The sequence below is a fragment of the Saccostrea echinata genome, unplaced genomic scaffold (assembly GCF_033153115.1).
Source record: "Saccostrea echinata isolate AGI-Se365-2 ecotype Australia unplaced genomic scaffold, CSIRO_AGI_Sech_v1 ptg000001l, whole genome shotgun sequence".
NCBI lineage: Eukaryota > Metazoa > Mollusca > Bivalvia > Ostreida > Ostreidae > Saccostrea > Saccostrea echinata.
In genome coordinates, this window is record NW_026889750.1 from 42,943,507 (window position 1) to 42,963,730 (window position 20,224).

The 20,224-nt window shown below is 33.7% G+C and overlaps 1 protein-coding gene across 1 annotated transcript in view; it reads right to left on the reverse strand.

The window, feature by feature from the left end:
- LOC133192110 (VPS10 domain-containing receptor SorCS1-like) overlaps positions 1–20,224 on the reverse strand; it is a 31,514-nt gene that overhangs the window by 4,756 nt on the left and 6,534 nt on the right. Inside the window, exons 4-21 of the mRNA XM_061327981.1 lie at positions 10,649–10,804; positions 9,750–9,820; positions 8,107–8,168; positions 7,679–7,797; positions 7,365–7,460; positions 6,372–6,545; positions 5,256–5,417; positions 4,933–5,112; positions 4,701–4,792; positions 4,022–4,129; positions 3,488–3,605; positions 3,248–3,375; positions 2,935–3,054; positions 2,139–2,310; positions 1,624–1,807; positions 1,006–1,142; positions 649–784; positions 71–183 (exon numbers count right to left, since the gene is read on the reverse strand). Coding sequence (XP_061183965.1) covers positions 71–183; positions 649–784; positions 1,006–1,142; positions 1,624–1,807; positions 2,139–2,310; positions 2,935–3,054; positions 3,248–3,375; positions 3,488–3,605; positions 4,022–4,129; positions 4,701–4,792; positions 4,933–5,112; positions 5,256–5,417; positions 6,372–6,545; positions 7,365–7,460; positions 7,679–7,797; positions 8,107–8,168; positions 9,750–9,820; positions 10,649–10,804 — 2,328 coding nt within the window. The remainder of the gene's footprint in view (positions 1–70; positions 184–648; positions 785–1,005; positions 1,143–1,623; positions 1,808–2,138; positions 2,311–2,934; positions 3,055–3,247; positions 3,376–3,487; positions 3,606–4,021; positions 4,130–4,700; positions 4,793–4,932; positions 5,113–5,255; positions 5,418–6,371; positions 6,546–7,364; positions 7,461–7,678; positions 7,798–8,106; positions 8,169–9,749; positions 9,821–10,648; positions 10,805–20,224) is intronic.

Genomic DNA, 20,224 nt, shown 5'->3' on the forward strand with positions numbered 1-20,224 from the left:
TGATATCAACCATCAGTAGTAGTGTGATATCAATAATCAGGGGAAATGTGATAAGTTATTCAGTAGATACCTTGGACAATTCAATAGACAACAGATCCGAAGCAGCAGATCTACTCAGAAATGTTCCTCTGTTCACACCCTGAAAGCTTGCTGTTAACTCCAGCTCTACTGTGGCTAATTGATCTGTAGAAGCAACAGAAAAATTTTATTCAAATATATATTTAAAAAAAGAAATTGATTTCAGGATACATACCATGTATGTTGTGCTCAGGTTGAAAAGATAGCTTTACTTTACTTTCATGCATGCTAATTCAAAGATATTCAATTGACCGTAAGTCATAAGAAGCAGGAGGTGGTAATACAAATTAAGCATGACAGGATGAGGGCACTTGCTGGGGGCAGAAATGCTAATTATCAGATACCAGATAAATATTGTCAGATATACCTGCATGTTCTTGTTTTGAAATCACAAATTTTTATTCCTTCTCTATGAGTATTGGCTTGTCGGTTAAGAACATTTATTAACATCAAATTTTACAGTTTTTTTATTCAGCACAAAACAAATAATTGAACTCTAGCCTTTAACTTTTTTTTATGTAGAAAAGAATAACAACTAACAAAAAATTGTTTCAGACTGATATTCCTCACCATAAACATCTATGGTCATTTCTCTCTTGACCGCCCCCACAGAATTGACCGCCTCTACACTGACTGTATATTTTCCTGTCTTGTTGTAGATATGTGAAGCAGAGGATGTCCATGTTAGATATGGTTCCTCTTTGTACTGAAATTTAAGATAATCAACCAATTTTAGATAATCAACCAATGCACAAAGTGTTTGGAATGAAAAAGACATGATGTTTATCACTGTTGAACAAGGAAATAAAATAATAAATTTGTTTTGGCCTAGAATATAAAAGATCAACAACAAATAACACAGATACATCTGAAAAATATGTAGAAAAAGACAAATCATGTAACCCTATGCTCAGTGTTTTGTCTCACCTTGTCACCAAATTTCCAAACAAAGTGAACCTGTCCAAAGTTTTTAAAGTCCTCCTTAAACAGAGAGGCTCTCAGGTGTGTCTTACGCCCCAACTGTGCCCCCCAGGGCAGCTCCAGGTATACTGCCTTCAGAACATCTGCAATACAATAAGAGATGGGTAACCAAAAAGTGTACATTGTAATTGTGCAACAATCTTACACTATGGGATCAAAATAACAAAAAAATCTAATCATACCCCCCCCCCCCCCCCCCCCCCCCCGTGTCCTATCAAGACCAATATCCATTGTGAGGTGCACTTCAAATTTGGTACTGGATGACTTCAGTGAACACAGAGTCCGAGAATGCATCATATGAGCATAACTGATTTATATAACACCTGAATTAAGTGGGGAACAGACCTAAATGCTGTCATTGAGTATTGTCACATGACAAGCATAAGTGCATCAGTCCAAACCAAGATTAATTGAACCACATTTAGTACATGTTTGCCTGGGATGCATTTGTGATATGCAGGGAACAACAGATGTATATGCCTTTATTCACCATTACAGAATTACAGAAGAACAAATTAAGACATTGATTCCAGTACCCCCTTCCTCCACAACCTCTTTTTTTACCTTCTATGGAGATGGTGATGTAACAGGAAGCCTGTCCCCCACTGTTTGTGGCAGTCACAGACACATTGTACTTCCCAGCCTTAGTGTACGTGTGTGTATTGTCGGTGGAGTTGGCAAGGCCTGTCAATGTAATCACCTGGCCATCTCCAAAATCCCAAGTGTAGTTTGTAACAACTTCTGATCCCTGTAAAAACAAATACATGTGTACCGAGATAAACAAGGTTTCTGATGTTAAAATTTAAACCCTAGACACAAAATATTAGGTAAAACTGTTGAAAAAAGAGCATGTGCTGTCAGTGTATCCTATGATTATGTGGCCTTTCTAATTTAACGTTAAAAAGAAACATTTCACTGCTACACCCTCCCTTTATTAACCTGGATAAAGAAGTTTAACATGTTCTTAATCTAATATAATTAATTTTTCATTCCACAACAGAACTGACACAAGCAGAATCTGTTAATAAATGTTTCCTTCTTAACATTGTTTGAAGGATAAGTTCATGGCAAACACTTACCTTTGCCTGTGACAAAGTAAAAGCTATTTTCTCCCCTGTGGGGAACACAGATTTTGCTGCACTGAGCTGAAGTCCACTGGGAGCCAGGATGGGACACATGGCTACAATGGGGCGGTATTTATCTGAATTTTCTACCCCTCCCACACAATGGTCAGCAGCTACCTTCCTGTACCTGTTACAATGCAATAGAATTTATAACAAAATCAACTTCTTACATTTGTCACTTTCAAACAGATATATACATCTATAACACATTCATCCTCCCTTATATTTCATGTCTAATCAGAATTAATAACTTAGATCACCTATATCTAACACTTTATAAAATATACAAGTTAGAGTTATCTCCCTTAGTAGCACCCTATGCTACTTGATGGTCTCTACATTCAGATAATGTAATTATGCCATTTAGCAAAGCTATATATTCTTACAAGAAAAACATCAATACCCTGATCTTTGAATTTATCTATAGTGAATATGGATATGTTTTAGACAAAGTGCATAAAATTCTGTCCTCTGCTATTAATATACTGTAAACATACTTTTTCCACCGAGTTATAATTCTGTGGAATCACAATTCCTGTTCAATCCACAGGTAGAAAATTACACAGATTTCTTGTATTGCCTCTGTATGCCTTAAATGTACTTTAAGTCTGCTTGGACAAATTTCTGCAGCAAACTTGTGACTGTCTACATAGTGTAAATTAATACCACGTGGAAAAAAAGTACTTCTACAATATTGAAATGAGTCAGATTTTATCTTGTAAATCTTTAACCTATTGTTCAAACCCCTTACCCCTGGCTTTTGTTGTAGGCCTGTCCTCCTTTACAGCTCACTTTGATCAAGCTTTCATCAAACCAAGATGCCCTCGTACAAATTTTGTTCACTGTATCAGTCAACTCATAACCGTAATCGCTACAATTATAAAATCAATCTATAATATGTACATGTATTATATAAAAGATATCATGTTTATAAAACTTAGTCTCTTTCACAATAGAAAGGATGAAATATAGCATGCATTTTTGAAGCCAGCCATGTATGTGACTGTGATATGGAGAATATACATTATAGAAAGCAATCCATGCATGAGAGAAGGTGTTTTTACCATTCATAATCTTTATCACTGCAAAGACATGTAGAGGATTTGGTTGGCCTTTCATAATCTCTTCCATTAAAACACTTGGCATCAGCCTTCCTACGATGATACACCATTTTTCTACCCAAAATACAACCCTAATAGGAGAAAGAAAGCTAAACCATTGTCATTCTGTCAGCTTTATCTGTTAATTGTTAACTTTGTGATTGACATTGAAAACAAATAAATGTGATCATCTTTTTCTTTTACCCTTTCAAAGACAGTCCAGTTTTCATAATCAAAGTCGGAGCATTTCTTTGGTAACACATCAGTAAAGTTAAGCTGTACCATCTGCCTGTCGCCTTCTTCATTGAGACGACCATATACACTGAACAAAGAAATCAGACAATTAAAAACTATATTCATAATTAAAAAATGAAAATCAAAACATTCTAAAATTAAAAATCTCAAATTCTTAAAGAAAACTGTCTAGATGTTAAATGATAACAAAATGCCTTAGCTATATGTAAGCAATTTTTTTCTCTTCAAAATCAAAGGGACATATATCTGTCACATGTACTAGAGTGTAAAAATTAAAACTCTGTCTACAACTTATAATTTAAAATTATGTATAACCACACATGAAATTCAGTTCAATGTCTTGAAATCTAGTGAAAAAGACTGTTTTCATGATATATTAGTGAAAAAAGTGTATTTTCGTGAAGTAAATATTTAAGTATTTATTGCATAGTTCCAAATTTACAGTTAAATTGTAAACACAATGATTCATTTGCATAGATTTACCTGACCATCAAGGTATTAATGCCAGGTTCATTGAGGACTCCATCAACAATCATTTTATCATCTGCGAATTCATGTGAGTACCATGTTGACCCCTCATCAATGGAATAACTGTCAAAATGAAACAAAATTAGAAATAACTTACATTTTATAAAGCACCTTAATAAACAAAAGTCAATCTTATCAAATTTTACTGACATTATTTGGATGCACAGAATTTCATACAGGGAGTGATAATTTCACCTGCCTGTGATTTGTTTCAGTTACATCATAGATAAAGCATGTGTTTCTCTCTTGTTTAGTTTACTCTCCCAGTGAAATTCATGAGCAAAACACCATAAAGATGATTGAACAGCTGTATCTCACTGTATTGTAAATATCTGATTCAGTTAACCCTGTTCGTGTATCAAAGGGAAAGAATTTCAACAGATAAACTTCCCTATCACCACACACAAAACCCAAGTGTTTTCAAAATACATTGGAAAGTTTGTCAGTCTAAAATCATATCAAAGACTATACAAAAGTTGATATTGCTGATAAATGTCATTAGACATGAGTCAAGTCTAGAATTTGCTCGGCTTTCTTTGGGCCAAGAGGCTGTTATGCATATGAATTGTTCTGATAGTTTTATTAAACAAAGCAGGATATTGGTTTTTTTTATGAAATACAACTTCACACTTACTACACAATATTTGTCTTGTTGTCCTGCAGGATGGCCGTAATTACTCCCCCTTGATCCAGTATATTGAGATGATAATATCCTACAAAAGGTGCCTGAAAACAGATACAGATGATTATTTTCTATGTAATTATAGATTTAGAAGGCCTTTTCATTAATCATTCCCACCATACAACAGATGCCTTATGGTAGACTATGTACAATAGTTATGGACATCTCACTATACGCACTGTACCTGTTTCCAAGAGAGGCCTCCATCCCTGCTGGTGAACACCCTTGCCTGAACTCCATTATAGAGACTATCCCCCACCCTACCGTGGGCTAGAATCAGCCCTGGAGCCTCGGGCTTCGACACAATACTTGGGATATCAAATTTGTTCTTACTGTAGGTCTGGTGTAGATTCAGAGAACATGCCTGTAATAAATAAGGACAAACTGGTTGCTTATTCACTGAACACTAAGTTAACACTTCAGTTTATAAACTGTCAAGATTTGCAAAGGAAGTTGCTGTTGTATATCTCAACCATTTTAGATTGTCTACAAGTACTATAAACCTACCTGAGGGTTTTTACATCCTGACTTCAATTCAGCAGGGGGTTCTAACAGTCTCCAATTACCTCCCTTGTCAAATGTGATAAAGGTCCGCTCCGATACCTGACTTCCTGTGGGGTCAGGCACAACATACTGGTTAGAGATATAGGTCCCAGGGATTCCTTTAACCTAAATTTAAACAACAAGGATACCTAGCAAGAACCTTAACTAGATTATGCAAAGTGTATGTAATTGAAGTTTTCATACAAAAACATAAAAATAAACTGGTAGACCAACTTCCCTTTATGTGAAACTAACTTTTGCAAGTTTTGTGAGAATGGAAAAATATAAAAAGTTTGTAGGCATGAATAAATTAATTGTTCGGTCATACTGAAATACAATTTCATATTTAAAAATCGAAAAGAAAATCACAAAAAGTAAAACATGGTTGTAGCAAAGTCCTGGGGACCTGTGAATTTACTTTGCTATCCATAATTTGTTTTATCCACATAACAAATTTGCTGAAGTATATATAACAAATTGAAATTCAAATATCAATACAGTAGTCCCCAAAAATTATGTCAGTTCAATATTTCAAATTTTGAGTTCTTTAAAAATCTTGTTATAAAAGATGTAACTAAAATATCATTATTTTTACCTCTATGGGGCACAAAAAGTTAATTTTACAATGTAAAATTTGTTTTATCAGAGTTCACTATATCTGTAAAATTTACAAGGAAATGTTAAGAATTTTGCCATGGATCACTAGATCTGTAAATTGACCATATCTGTGTTCATACTAAATAACTTAAGTTTTACTGTATATATTTTAATGACAAAATTGCAAAGAAAAGTAGCTGCAAAGGAGGTTGATTTATGATGTGAAATCATGTCTAAAGAAATTGAAAATGTCTACTATCTTGTATATCTAAATCAAACCCAACTGCAATAGGTCAAGTTATAGGATGATGTAGAATGTGAGGAAATACATGTACATGTATGAACTAAATATCACAATCAAATACTAAAACCCACATATAACAGTCACTATGGAAATACCACTCTGGGTGTTAATTTAAAGTGAAAAAGTGCATTAATTGATAAAAAAAAATAAAGAAATAAGAAGATCTGTAATTGCCTGACCTCATAGAGATCAATCTCCATCTGGAACCACCCATCCTGGTCACTGACGATGTTCTCCAGGGTAGGGACAAAGAACTGACCACTAGGCTCCGATAAATAGAGCGTGACCAGATTCTCTTCATGGTCAGCAGCCACAAAAACCTGATTTTGGTTGGCATCAACAATCAAGAAATCCTGTAAAATAATAAAAAAATTAATTTAATCAGAAGAATAAGTTAATGTGGCCATTCTTATTTTGAATACAGTCAAACCTGTATTAAGTGACCTATTAAGGGAAATGCAAAACCCATCAGATAAATAAGGTAATAAATAAGAAGGGAATAATATTCTAGCAATTTTTTCCAACACCCTCACTAAAAATGCCAAAATAGAATAATCACTAAAATTTCTGCTTATACCGTATGTTTCTATATGATCCAAATCATGGACAGTGAAATTCTACATAAATGGATATGTTAGTGCAGACATCTTTCTGTATTACGGGGAAAAGGGGGGGGGGATTACTTTGACTGTGCATTTTATTACTTTTTTCTCAAAAGTAGGAATGAAAGTATCTTAATTCAAGATCTAAAACTGCTTCTGAACAGACAATAACAGTCACATTGCTTTAGACAGGGAGTCACTGAAGGTAAAAAATGCTGAAAATTCTTCAGTGGGAGGAAATTCAATGGTCGCATACAACAAGAATTCACTTAATACAGAGGGTTGCTATGGCAGGTTTGACTGTAACTTCATTTTCTTAAGAATTGGAAGGATGGTACAATTAAACTCTACAGACCAAGTTCATTTCACCTTTGGATATATATATATATATACTACAGTTATTTAATTTCTAATTCCAAAGGAAATATACACATCTCAACCTTTACAGAAAAGGATTTGACAGTTTTGAAAAATAAAAGCTCCATAGGTCAGCTTCTTCATTTAGTCAATGAGAATAGAGTTTGTTCAACAAACATATATTTGAAAAAGAACTCCTCATATTTCCATTACCCTGGGGTGAACATTCAATGGGAAGTGAGCTTTTCTGAAGGGACCCCTTTTATACGAGACATACAGCTCAGGATTGTGTTCTCCAGCTTTAGTTTTCTGAAAATGAAGAAAATAAATCTCATTAAATCTGTTTTCACAAAGTGTTGAATAACTGTCAAACACACTGGCTTTATAACAAGAGGCAGCTTTACAATTTATATTGCATTTCAAATATATTTTCTTCCCTAATGAAATTAAATTTCATTTTGTCTTAATTAAATGCATACATCAAAATTCATTAACAAAGTTGTCACTTTGGATAACATGAAATTTACCTTTACAAATATATATTCTTTTTGGACGGACAAAGAGAAAGGATCGATAGTGCCTAGACTTTTATCTGTCGTGACATCAGTACAGGCCGGGGCAATACAAGCTTTATACTCAGAAAAAGCTGTGAAATAGGAATTGGCCTTTATTAATAATTGTCTAGTCTTTTTACTCATAACAATTGATATATGTACATTATAAACTGCACGATGCAATGTTAAAAATACCACTAAATTAAACATGTTGATGATTTTGATTAACTTTTAAAGTACGGTACTTGGTTTACCTTTGCTATTACACCTGTATTATTTTGAGTATAGTAGAAATCTGTATGAGTTTCTTGTTTGGCAATATTTACTCATTCCTTCTTACATTAAGTGACACCTATAGGTTTTAAAAGAAACGGCACCAAGATGCACTCGTCACCCCTTACCAAGATAGTCTGTTATTTCCATGTGGACTGTGAATTTATTCTGGTCTTCTTTGTCAACAGCCCTAAAAATTCCAGAATGATTTTAATAATAGCCATTTAAGTTGTGTGTTATAGGACACGTAATTAATGAAGTTGTACTCTCAGACAGGCAATCTAATTTTGTGATTTATTTTCCTGCTTTCTATGCTGTAGATTGCCTGTCAAGACATAAGTAATACTGTGTAGATCAAAGCCAGTTCTAATACATCATCATATACCAAAAAACTTTTCTTGCATAAATTATGATAATCTTTAAAGTTGTTAAAAAGCAGCTGTTTTATTTCAGAAAACCAGTAGCAACTCACAAGTCAAAAAAAAAAAAGTAGTGTAGTTGAACGTCTATGTCCAAGGCTAGAGGGTTTCAAATAAATTCTACTTGAGAATTTTACTCAACATATGTTACTTATTATGTAAAAGTACAATAACTCGTTAAAATCTCTACCAAGGCAAACTCAGTTACCCTAGCTCAGTCTCCTGGTGTTTCACTTCAAGAACTACATGCCTTACAAAAAATGAAACTGTTTCTTGAATTTGAATTCAAAGCTTTTTTACAATTAGTATTTAAATCATTTAATGTAATCTGTGGTGAAATGTCAAAATACTTTGTATTTAATTACTTCCTTTATTCTAAATTTGAATTTTATGATGTTTGTCAACATTCGAAATTTAACTGAGATGACAATGTCTTTTTATTTTATTTCTAATATACATGTATTAATTATAATCAATCTCAGAAAGAAAATTGTAAAGTTTACAGGAGGTTGACACCTAGGTAACATAAGAGGCTAAAGATGTTAAGAATAAAAATATTAAGAGCTAGCTCAGTTAATCTTGACCTTTGTCCTGTTCCTGACCTGTCCAGTTGTCCTACAACACATCTTGGTATGGATTTACTGGTAATGTAAAGACGATGTACACACATATGTACATGACTCAAGTAGTTTGACACGCAGTTTGTCTTTAGCTACAGCTAAAGCTCTCTGTGTATTGTATTTGATGGATGAAAATTTACTGATGTATTTTCAGATGTGACTGTTCTGCCAGATGTTACATAATTCCAGAAAGGACAACAATAACTAGGCATTTATGTAGTTTTAGATCCCCGTTCAAGTTAACTACAACAGACTGATGTAATCACAAATTAGCATTTCCATGATTCTGAATGCCTTATTCATAACAATTTTAAATGTCACTAAATTCTACAAAAGAATCAATGAAAGAAAAAAAAAATCTTACATAATTTTTCATACTTGACACCTGCTCGATCAAAGTATCATTTAAAAAGGGTTATATTTCCAATAAAATCTCTACACAGTGCCATCTTATGTCAAAGTAATCATATGCTTGTATGAAGAAAAGATATATCAGCTGGAACTAATCATTTCATGCAGCCAAAGTTAAGATGATTGAGGAAATTCTTAAAGGAGAATTCTCATCTAAATGGAGGATATGCAAGTATACACTTTATTGAGCATTCAGGACCTTAGTATGCAAAACTGGGACTGCAGTTCTACAGTGTAGTTCGGTTTGGGGTTTAATTCACAATATGGGATAATGTCACTCTTTCCAAGTTTTTTCAACTTTATTCTAGAAGTTCAACTCACCAGAAGAAGTTCTGCATCACATGTTCTTGTAGAAGAGTCCAGTCTGAGCCAAAGTTACTGCTAACAAATAACTGTATTACAAAAACAAAGCAAATAACATAAGTAAACTCTCTTCAGAAAATAAACAGTAAAATGTCACATGAAATTATTTAAGACCACAATATCTAAATTAAGTCTTTTTAATGTCTTGAAATGATCCAACAATTTAACATTTCACAAAGATATTAGAATGCATACAGCAGTGTTTTAATTTAAAATAGTTCTTAATTTTGATGTGATGTAGTAAACAGCATGTTGCTATTATGACATTTTTGAAAGTGTGCACATGTTTTGGCATTTTTTTTTTTTACGTATATACACTATTCAGTTGTCTACATTTGCACATGAAATATTATACTGATGACTCTATGGACAACAACCCTTCTCCAAGAGACTGAACTTCACCTGAACCATTTACAAATCTGCCATCTTTTATTTTTTAAATGAAAGATGTTTTTTTTTTTGATAAGTGTCAAGTCGTGGAAATCTGTTATGCAATGTCAGCATAAGTACTGACTGCACTTAGACAACAACGTATGAGTGACAGTGAACTACCAGGTAAAAGCAGCAACAAAAGGTCTACGGTAAACAAGGAGATGAACCCTAGCAATTTTGCTGAGAGGAAAAATTCATGCATTCTGGGGTTTTGAATTTCATTTAACTAGCAAGCCTGTAGATGGGGGTATCTTTTTGAAATTAACAATTATGGAGATTTTTTTGGTTAAATTTTCATTCACTTTCCAGAACATATTTTAAGAATTTTTTAATAGAAAATTTAATATTCCATACAATAACAAACATAATAAAGAATATACCAAAGATAAGTAGAAGAAATCTGTGAAATTCCTTTCTGGGCTTACCTGCATGTCAAACAAAGAGTATCCGAGGAGCCAGCTTGGTTCTGAGGGGTGGAGTAGGAGGGTATACGGGGAGAAAGGTAGGTCTACACGCCTCCAGGTCAAACCCTCATCCGAGGATAAGTAAAGACGCTTATTGATACAGTCTGTCACAATCATCTGAAAATTACCCATAATCCAATATTATACAAAGATGTAAATCCATTTTTATCAGTGATGGCACCAGTTTCTTTTGTTTGTAAGAGCAATTTTGAGAACAAGGCCTACAAATGAAACATTCTTTTGAAATATATACATCAAGTTTGTACAGAACAGTCATCCTTGACTTTTGACCTTCAAATCACATCACTGTCAAACTAGCTAGGAAATTAGCAGCAGAATAGCTAAATCTTTTGACTTCTTATTTAATCCTGAAATCAGTCTCATTCCACTCTCTGGCCATTCAGTTCATCTTATAGAGTAGATAATTAATGGTCAATCTTTAACCTTTGACTTCAAATAAGAATTGTTTTCCACTGTTTACTAAATAGTTACCCAAATTTGACCTTAACATTTGAACCTGGAATTTAATGTGGACCTTTTCCCACTGCTAACCAATTCATTAAATGATATATGCACTGCAATTTGGTATGGTGTTCACAACATCGCTATTGACCATACTGACATCTCTTATTCCAGTGCTTTTTAGTTACACCAAGTGTAATTCTATCATCGTGAATATATATATATATGAGAACTAAGCATTGCTACTGTACAACAGAATTATATCTACTATTGTAAAAGGCTCTTATTAAGGTCTTCCGCTCCAGGCGGAAGACCTTCTACTGATTCTGATGGTTAAGATTATTCTTATTATTCTTTTTTTTTTTTTCCTAGACGCCAACTTTGAGACCTCATATCTTGCTCATTTCTCAACGGATTTTGCTCAAATTTGCAGGGTTTAAAGACGTTACAAAATTCTATCAGAATGCTGTCAAACATTTCAAAAACCCACTTCCGCTTTTGGGTTATCTCCCTTTAAATGAAAATTTTCTAGGCTTCATTTCCAGACAAAGGCTCAGAGACTACTGAAGCTGGAGTAGAAATTCTACCGAATTTAAATAATAGAAGCACTGAAGTTGTGCACATCGGTTTTTGTTTTTCAATTTCTGTATTCAAAATGGCGCTAGAAAGGGATCAAAAATTAGAACGCCAAAAAGAGCGAAAATTTACACATATTTTCCTTTTTATCTTCTAAACTAAAAATATTTTGATAAAACATGTAGAATAAAAGTTGTGCACAATTTTAAGGCCTTTCATTTGAGACCACTAAAAAGGGTCTGGCCCCTAAAATTAGGGGTCTGGGGCCCTTTAAAGTTTTTGCTTTATAACTCAAAAACGGTAAATATTTCGAAATAGCTGCCGTAATTAAAGTTGTTATTTAACATCTTATTGATCTCAAGAAAATGTTATTTTGTTTGAGTCTTGTGTTCTAAATGAGCTAGAAGCATAACACATATACAGGTAAGTGTTTTCATTCAGCAAGTAAACAAGAGCTCTTCATGCGTGTAATTAAAATAAACTTACTATAAATAATAAATCTTGCTATATTAGATGCTAATATTCTTTAGAATCAGGTTTTTGAAGTATTTTGTGCTTTATTTCCAAATTATTTACTGACAACTTTCCCTTTAATTTCGTTTGTTTTCAAATTTGGATAAACCAATCTACTAAACAGGGAAAAAAAGATAACCTTTTCTTCTTATCATATAAAAACAAACAATAAAGTTAGAAAATAAAACAAAACTTTAAACATAGACTATTCACAGCCATTAAGTACACGCCTTTTACATTCACCTAATGTGTTTACAATTATGTAACCCCTCCTTCGATAGTGCGTGGCAAAGGAGGTCACCGAGGATCAATCGGCGTGTGAACCAGCGACCTAAGGTCATACACAAAACAAACCATAGAATGGCCATTCCAAATACATTTTAACTAAGTGATAAGTGGATAAATATGTTTAATCTTTCAGATTATTTCATATCTTTGATTAAGTTGCTAGTACATTTCGATTTATATTTTATTCGCTCAATTACAAGAAAGTTGCATATTTATTCTTATAAACATTGCATTGTTGAGATAATTGCGCTTTGTGGAAAATTACTTTAAAATCATTTCGAATCTTTCATATGATTCCGTCTTACTGTTTAATTATCACTCGCTCGTTTTAATCAGCTAGTCTTAAGTGCCTTTCACTTATTCACTTCAAATTCAATGCATTTTGAATGCCGAAAAGACCACTTTGTTTGCGTATTAAAGAAACAGTTTATTTATCTCTCTTATATATTTTATTATTTAACGAGTTGCTATTTCTTTCATGAACATTAAACAGGATGTATATAATTAAAAACGATAATTGTATGTAGAGGTCACATTTTTAATCGTCAGGAAAATCGAAAATAAAATTAAGTACTTTTGAGTTTGTATTATTTTCTTCCTAACTTACAATATTATTGCATACAAAATACTAGGTCGGACGCATGTAACTTAACCGCCTCAATATTTCACTTGTATTTGAAAATTCTATCGAGCGTCGAATGAATTTTACCAGTTAAAAAGTGTACCAAAAAAGAACCCTTCCTATGCAGTTTTCTTTGGGAATCAATTGGCTTAGATAGTCTACTCCGACATGTGTTGACAAAACTCACGCAATGAGAAGCATGGATACATTTCAAACTTGTGACCTCTTGGTCCGTGCATGTGAAGATTACGCATGGCAATTAGTGTCTGGAAAACGAAGTATGTTTTATAAGTTATTTGACAGGTTAAGATTTGTTCTCATTCCAAATTAAATACAAACACAAACCCTTTATTTTCTTTGTTATTTTATACCGTCAGTTATATCAGATAGATTGTTTTAAAAACGCTTTGTTTAGGAAGATTAATCTTATGCATTTGTTTTATTTCATCTAATAAATTGAATTTACCCATGACACAAATTATTGGTACATGCATGTAAGTACGCGTAAATGCGATTTAATTTGTTTGTGCGGAAGAGCGCCCAAAATAAATACACTTCGAACTCTGGAATTTCCCCATTTTACTGTTTAAATCATAGGTCCACTCAGCTGACGAGTTGTTTTAATAACAGTAATAAATTATATTCAAATCCTGGCCAGCTATCGTTACGGTTGGTGACATTGCAATTAAACAGGTCGATACTAAGGTACTAAGATACTAATGGGTGTATATATTTTCACCTAATATGTTTTCATTGAGTGTTTTCATAAGAAGTAAATTGCTGGAGGATATCATGTTCTCCCTGATCACATTGATAGCGTGTAGAAACAGCAGTATATGAACACACGCTTTTGTGTACAAGCAAACGTGTAAACCAAAAGGATGGGAAAAAAACGACGAAATAAAAACATTTCTCTATTAACTGAAATTATTGTCTTTAGACAGATAAAAATAAATGACTATCTGCCTGAGAACATGTGAAAATTATACCCAAATACAATGTAACGAAGGATTTTGGGTTTAATCCCGAGTACACAATTATAGCAATGATGTGTACATGTACATGCAGAATACCTCTTTTTTTATCCTTCGTCCATGTGTTCCTCCTTAGCGGAAAAAATTATCAGTAAATTATATTATACCGAACGAGGTTGAAAAATGCCGAACTTTATTTCTTAAAATTAACAGCAATTATCCGACTTTTCTCATATCACTATAAAAATGCCGTAAAAACTAAAACCGTCTGGAAACGCGTTTGTCAACGCGTTTTAGATCGGGTTTGAGATTTTTATTAAATGTCAGGAGTATTTCGCTTATTCTGCAAGTCCGCCCCCACTGGCGGATTTAAGTGGGGCTTGGGGGCGCAGGCCCCCCCCCCCCTAAAATTTTCAAAATATGACATGACTAATATTAATAATGCCACACTTTGGTTTTATAATTAATGGTCAATTAAAAAATGGTAATTTTATTTTATGACCAAGTATCAGTCTTCTTAAAAATCAAGTCTGAAAACCTTGCATTCCCTAGGCTATGAATATTATCTCATAATTATTCAAAGCGGAAAACGTCTCCAGATTTCGTTTGAAGGGTAGACAGCACTTGTCAATTTCCTATGATGATGCAAAGAAAAATACTGCAATATTTAAAGGCTGGTCGAAGGTAAATAACATTCGGCAAACCTCGGCTGATTCCGTCACCTTCATCCAGATGAGGTACGAATCAGCCGAGGTGTGCCGAGTGAGGTAAATAAATGAATTTAAAATCAGAAGGTCTACGTTACAAACCTATCCACTGATTGATGTATTTATTTATCAAATGGTGTAACTATGCAGTAATTTAGTTACATAGATACAAGACTTTTTTTTAACGTCAGGATATAGGTTAGGATGGTCACAGACGAGTGTAACTTCGACCACCTGGTTAATTTCGACTGTTCATAAATACCTTAAAATAATTTGTTTATAACCCATTATAGTGTACACACATCTATTTTATGCAGAAAGAAAATGCATTTTTCATATACAAATCAATGTTGATAATAATAGGCGAAATTTATTTCTTTACTGGAAAATTACACCCAAGAAGAAACTTTATTGCCCGAAAAATTACGGACGAGTTTTTTAAACCATTGCGGGGAATTATCAGTTTATCACCTCTAAAAATATCTTGTATATACAAAAAGACACAGTGGATATTCCTGGCGTGAAATTTATCAACTATGTTTAAATTTGCAACTTAAATTCATACCTTTTAAATTTATAGTATTTAGTTTTTACAAATAAAATGCAAATCAGCTGAACAGAAATCGGCTGAAGTTACCCTTGGCATGAATACGGCGTCAGCAGGTTACTCAGTTCGACCAATGAAAATGACGCAATGCTATTTGTTACCAGAAAAAAATCATGACCACCATCCGTATAAAAAAAGTATTAGGATAATATTATGTACAAGAATACTCCGTAGAAACTAGTTCTATAACCGTGAAAAAATCATCTGTTTTGTTTACATGCGGTTTAGATGCCTGCGCATATATATATATTTGTAGCATGCCTTGATAAATCGGTAAATAAGTCTCTCGGCACCTGGTGCACTTATGTCTTCAAATTAGGTACATTTTGAAAATTGCTTTTTTTCTTTTTGTCAGCATTTTTTCACAATCTTTTATGTTTTACAACAGAATAATTTAAATTAATATATATGTATTTTTTTTAAATTAGAGATGACGCGAATAATTTCATTTATATTTGCACATCGATCGAAAATACCCCGTGTGCAGTTGAAGCTACCCAACACACATATCTTGTAAATCGAACACATTTATTTTATATCATGACGAATAATACATATAACACAATGTAATCTGAACAATAAAAGGTATTCCGAAGGAAAAATAATCCAGTAAATGTTGAGCGTAATACATGTTTCACAGTGACTTTTTCGTCAGTGAAGTTTGGGGAAATTAGCCTGGTAGGATAGCTACTCGCTTTTTCTACTGTTATGCTAAATTGGCAAAGAGAAACAATTCCGATAAAAGTTGAACGATGTTTATTGTAAAGTCAGCAGATAGAAAGTAAATTTTATAAAAGTTGTTACACAAAAAAAATTATAATAAACAGTACAAGTAATTATCGAATAAACAATGTCAGATAAGTAAATAACTTTTGAAACAACCTGTAGCGAAACCCGCTAAGAGAAGGTACGATTACTAAAACAACAAATAAAGATCGATCGGTTACGTGAAATCAGTCATGCATAGCGCTTATCAAAGTTTTTACAGTTACAAAAGTTAAAAATCAAAAGTAGACAATAAAATCAGAAAACATTTGACTCCAAAGACAATGTTTACAAAACTTCGGGAAAATTTAGTTACCTTCTCTGACTAGAGAGTTCCGAACAGGGAACATAATTCATAAGCGGTAAAATTAAATTGCCAAAAATTTATACAAATAGAAAAATTCCAAAAACACTATTTCGTGAGTAATTCATCAAAGAAATGATTGCTAGTAATGTAATTATATAATTTTAAACATTATTTGAACATTAAATGAAACCAGCAATTTGAAATTAATAAAACATTTCAGATATCTAAAAATGAAGTGTAAGTCAAATGAACAAAGTAATTTATCCAATTCCGTATCAAAAATACTTTATAGGAAATCATTAAAATATAAATTAAAAATAACTATAATGAAAATGAAATTAAATCTAATCTTTAACTTTCAAATAAAAAAAAAACACAAGCTTACCTAAACTGGCAAAGAGAAACAATTCCGACTAAAGTTGAACGATGTTTATTGTAAAGTCAGCAGATAGAAAGTGAATTTGCTAAATTCACAATCTATCCGGACTCTACATCGGAATTGAACTCTTGACCAATCAGGAAGCTTGTTACAAAAATTACTGCAGGTAAGTGGGCAATTTCTTTTGATAGGCTTGACACTGATTACTTACATTATCAAAGAGTCGAAAGGTGATGAAGTCAAGATTGTTATAGTTAGTTTTAAATTCTATGAATTCTAAAACTTTAATGTAACACATGTAATAGGCAGTGACATACTTGAACAAATCTAAATATAAAAAAAATAACCGGTCGAAATTACACCACCCTACCCTACAGTGTATCTGTGATATATGTATAATACTTATAAAAACAAACGTTGCAATATTTAATTTTTCAATATTCAGATATTCTTTGTGTATCATTGTGCTCGTTTATTTCATACTGCTATAAAGGGAACTGCACGTTACAGCGTGTTTGTTTATATTGTTTCGTTGGCTGCAGTGGAGATACATGTGTAGGTCAGTGAATGGAATTTAAAAAAAACAACAACACTTTTTGGAATAACATTAGAGTTACATACAAATATCAGGTTGACTAGCATCCTTGCTGAAATAATAATGATTCAGAACGACTTCTGACATACACGAAGTTTGGAGATTCACGAAGTTCCGAGATACACAAAGTTTCTGCTTTCTCAAGAGTAAATTTGAAATAAAAATTATCAAATGATTAATAAATTTGTACATTATTCTTAAGCAGACGTGAAATTCCTACAAAGACTTTAGAGTATTGTAAGTTACAAACTTAATTCATATCTTATAGGCTTTTGTGTAAAGGAAGTAATCAATACAACTATTTTTGTGTCTGGTTTTACTGACTCTTAAAATTCACGAAAACCCAGGAGCTTCCGGGGGCTTCGCGCCCTGGGCCACCACCAGGGCTTCGAAGTTATCCACGCCCCCCCCCATCACAAATCCTATATCCGCCCATGGCCCCCTTTTGTATCCAAAATATACACAAGATTTAATAAATCAATTTATAATGTGGCTTTGGGCCCCTACCCCGACACAAAACTGGTCGGGCCCCCTTTTCAAGATTCCTGTTTCCGCCACTGAAAAAGAATGTGTTGTTCTCTTGGATGTCGATATCTGAATTATGTTTTATTTAAACACATAGTCTTATATATCATGGGCGCCAATAATAGGACAATTATTTGTTTTTTAAAATAAAGTGGTTCTTACAGATGTTAAAAAACCTTATAAACGGCTAAATAATTATTTAATTCATCTACAACAAATGTTAGTTTAGTTCTTTGCTTTCATAATCTAACTTTTTATAAATTAACACGAAAGTCGTGTGATCGTATACAAATACTCAGAAGCAATCTTTCATATTTAATGAACGTATAGGTGAATAAATTTCCTCTCATCACTATACGTAAACCCCCATCCTCGAAATAAATAGAATGTTTTCCTTCGCAGTCGGTTGGTTTTACCAGGTACATGTCAGTACAAGTGAGGATGGAGCTTTATAGAAGCAGGTGATGAATTCCGAGAGAAAGGCACTGCCTATTTTATATACATGTACATTCTTAGGGACCTGGTTTTCTGAACCGATCTCACTGTTATTCAAAGACCTAGCTAGAAATTCTCTCTCTGTCTCTCTCTCTCTCTCTCTCTCTCTCTGAAATGCAGGCCCGTCGATTGTAAAAAAAAAAAAATGACAAAATAATTTCAATTTTTAATAAGTATCTCATCTCCCAAGCCAAAGACCCAAGTAAGCTTTTGCTGTTCATAATTCTTCATCTTTGTTTGCTATATTGGTGTATATAAGCATTATCGTCGTTGTTGTTCTAAAGCTACTCGTAAATTTTTCTCATTTTTATCTTATCAAGAACCACTGGACCATAACAACGAAAATTAACACAGAATATTTTTGGTAAAGTTTTGTTCAAATGAAGGGTCACATCCTCTTTTAACGGATACATGTAGAAAAAATTAGATGGGGTCCAGGCGCAGATCAAGGAATTTTTTTCCACGGAGGGGGGGGGAGGGGAGGGGATCCCAATAAAAAAAAATATTTCAACCCAGAAATTTCTTGACGAGCCAAAAAAAGAAACTCTTTTCCCAAACGTGAAAAACCTATTTCATGTGTGTGTTTGTGTGTGTGTATGGGGGAGGGGGGGGTTCGTTGACTTTAAACCTTCATACCGAAGACTTTTCATACCATTTTAACACCGATCCGCGTTTTCGAGGAAGGGTCCGTGTTTTCTAAGGGGGGGGGGGGGGGGCATGGTCAGTTTTACTTGTTAGCTCACCTGAGCTGAAAGCTCAAGTGAGCTTTTCTGACCACCCGTCGTCCGTCCGTCTGTCTGTCCGTCCGTCCGTCTGTAAACTTTTCACATTTTCAACTTCTTCTTAAGAACCACTGGGCCAATTTTAACCAAACTTGGTACAAACTATCCTTGGGGGAAGGGGAGTTTAAATTTTTGAAATAAAGGACCAAGTCCCCTTACAAGGGGAGATAATCAAGAAAAGACAAAAATAGGGTGGGGTCATTAAAAAATCTTCTTCTCAAGAACCACTGGGCCAGAAAAGCTGAAACTTACGTGGAAGCATCCTGGGATAGTGAAAATTCTAAATTGTTAAAGTCATGACCCCCGGAGGTAGGGCGGAGCCACAATAGGGAATCCAAGTTTTACATTGAAATATATAGGAAAAATCTTTAAAAATCTTCTTCTCAAGAACCACTGGGCCAGAAAAGCTGAAACTTATGTGGAAGCATCCTCAAGTAGTGTAGATTCTAAATTGTTCAAATCATGACCCCTGGGGGTAGGGCGTGGCCACAATAGGAAATACAAGTTTTACATTGAAATATATAGGAAAAATCTTTAAAAATCTTCTTCTCAAGAACCACTGAGCCAGAAAAGCTGAAACTCATGTGGAAGCATCCTCAAGTAGTGTAGATTCTAAATTGTTCAAATCATGACCCCTGGGGGTAGGGCGAGGCCACAATAGGGAATACAAGTTTTACATTGAAATATATAGGAAAAATCTTTAAAAATCTTCTTCTCAAGAACCACTGGGCCAGAAAAGCTGAAACTTATGTGGAAGCATCCTCAAGTAGTGTAGATTATAAATTGTTCAAATCATGACCCCCGGAGGTAGGGCTGGGCCACAATAGGGAATCCAAGTTTTACATTGAAATATATAGGAAAAATCTTTAAAAATCTTCTTCTCAAGAACCACTGGGCCAGAAAAGCTGAAACTTATGTGGAAGCATCCTCAAGTAGTGTA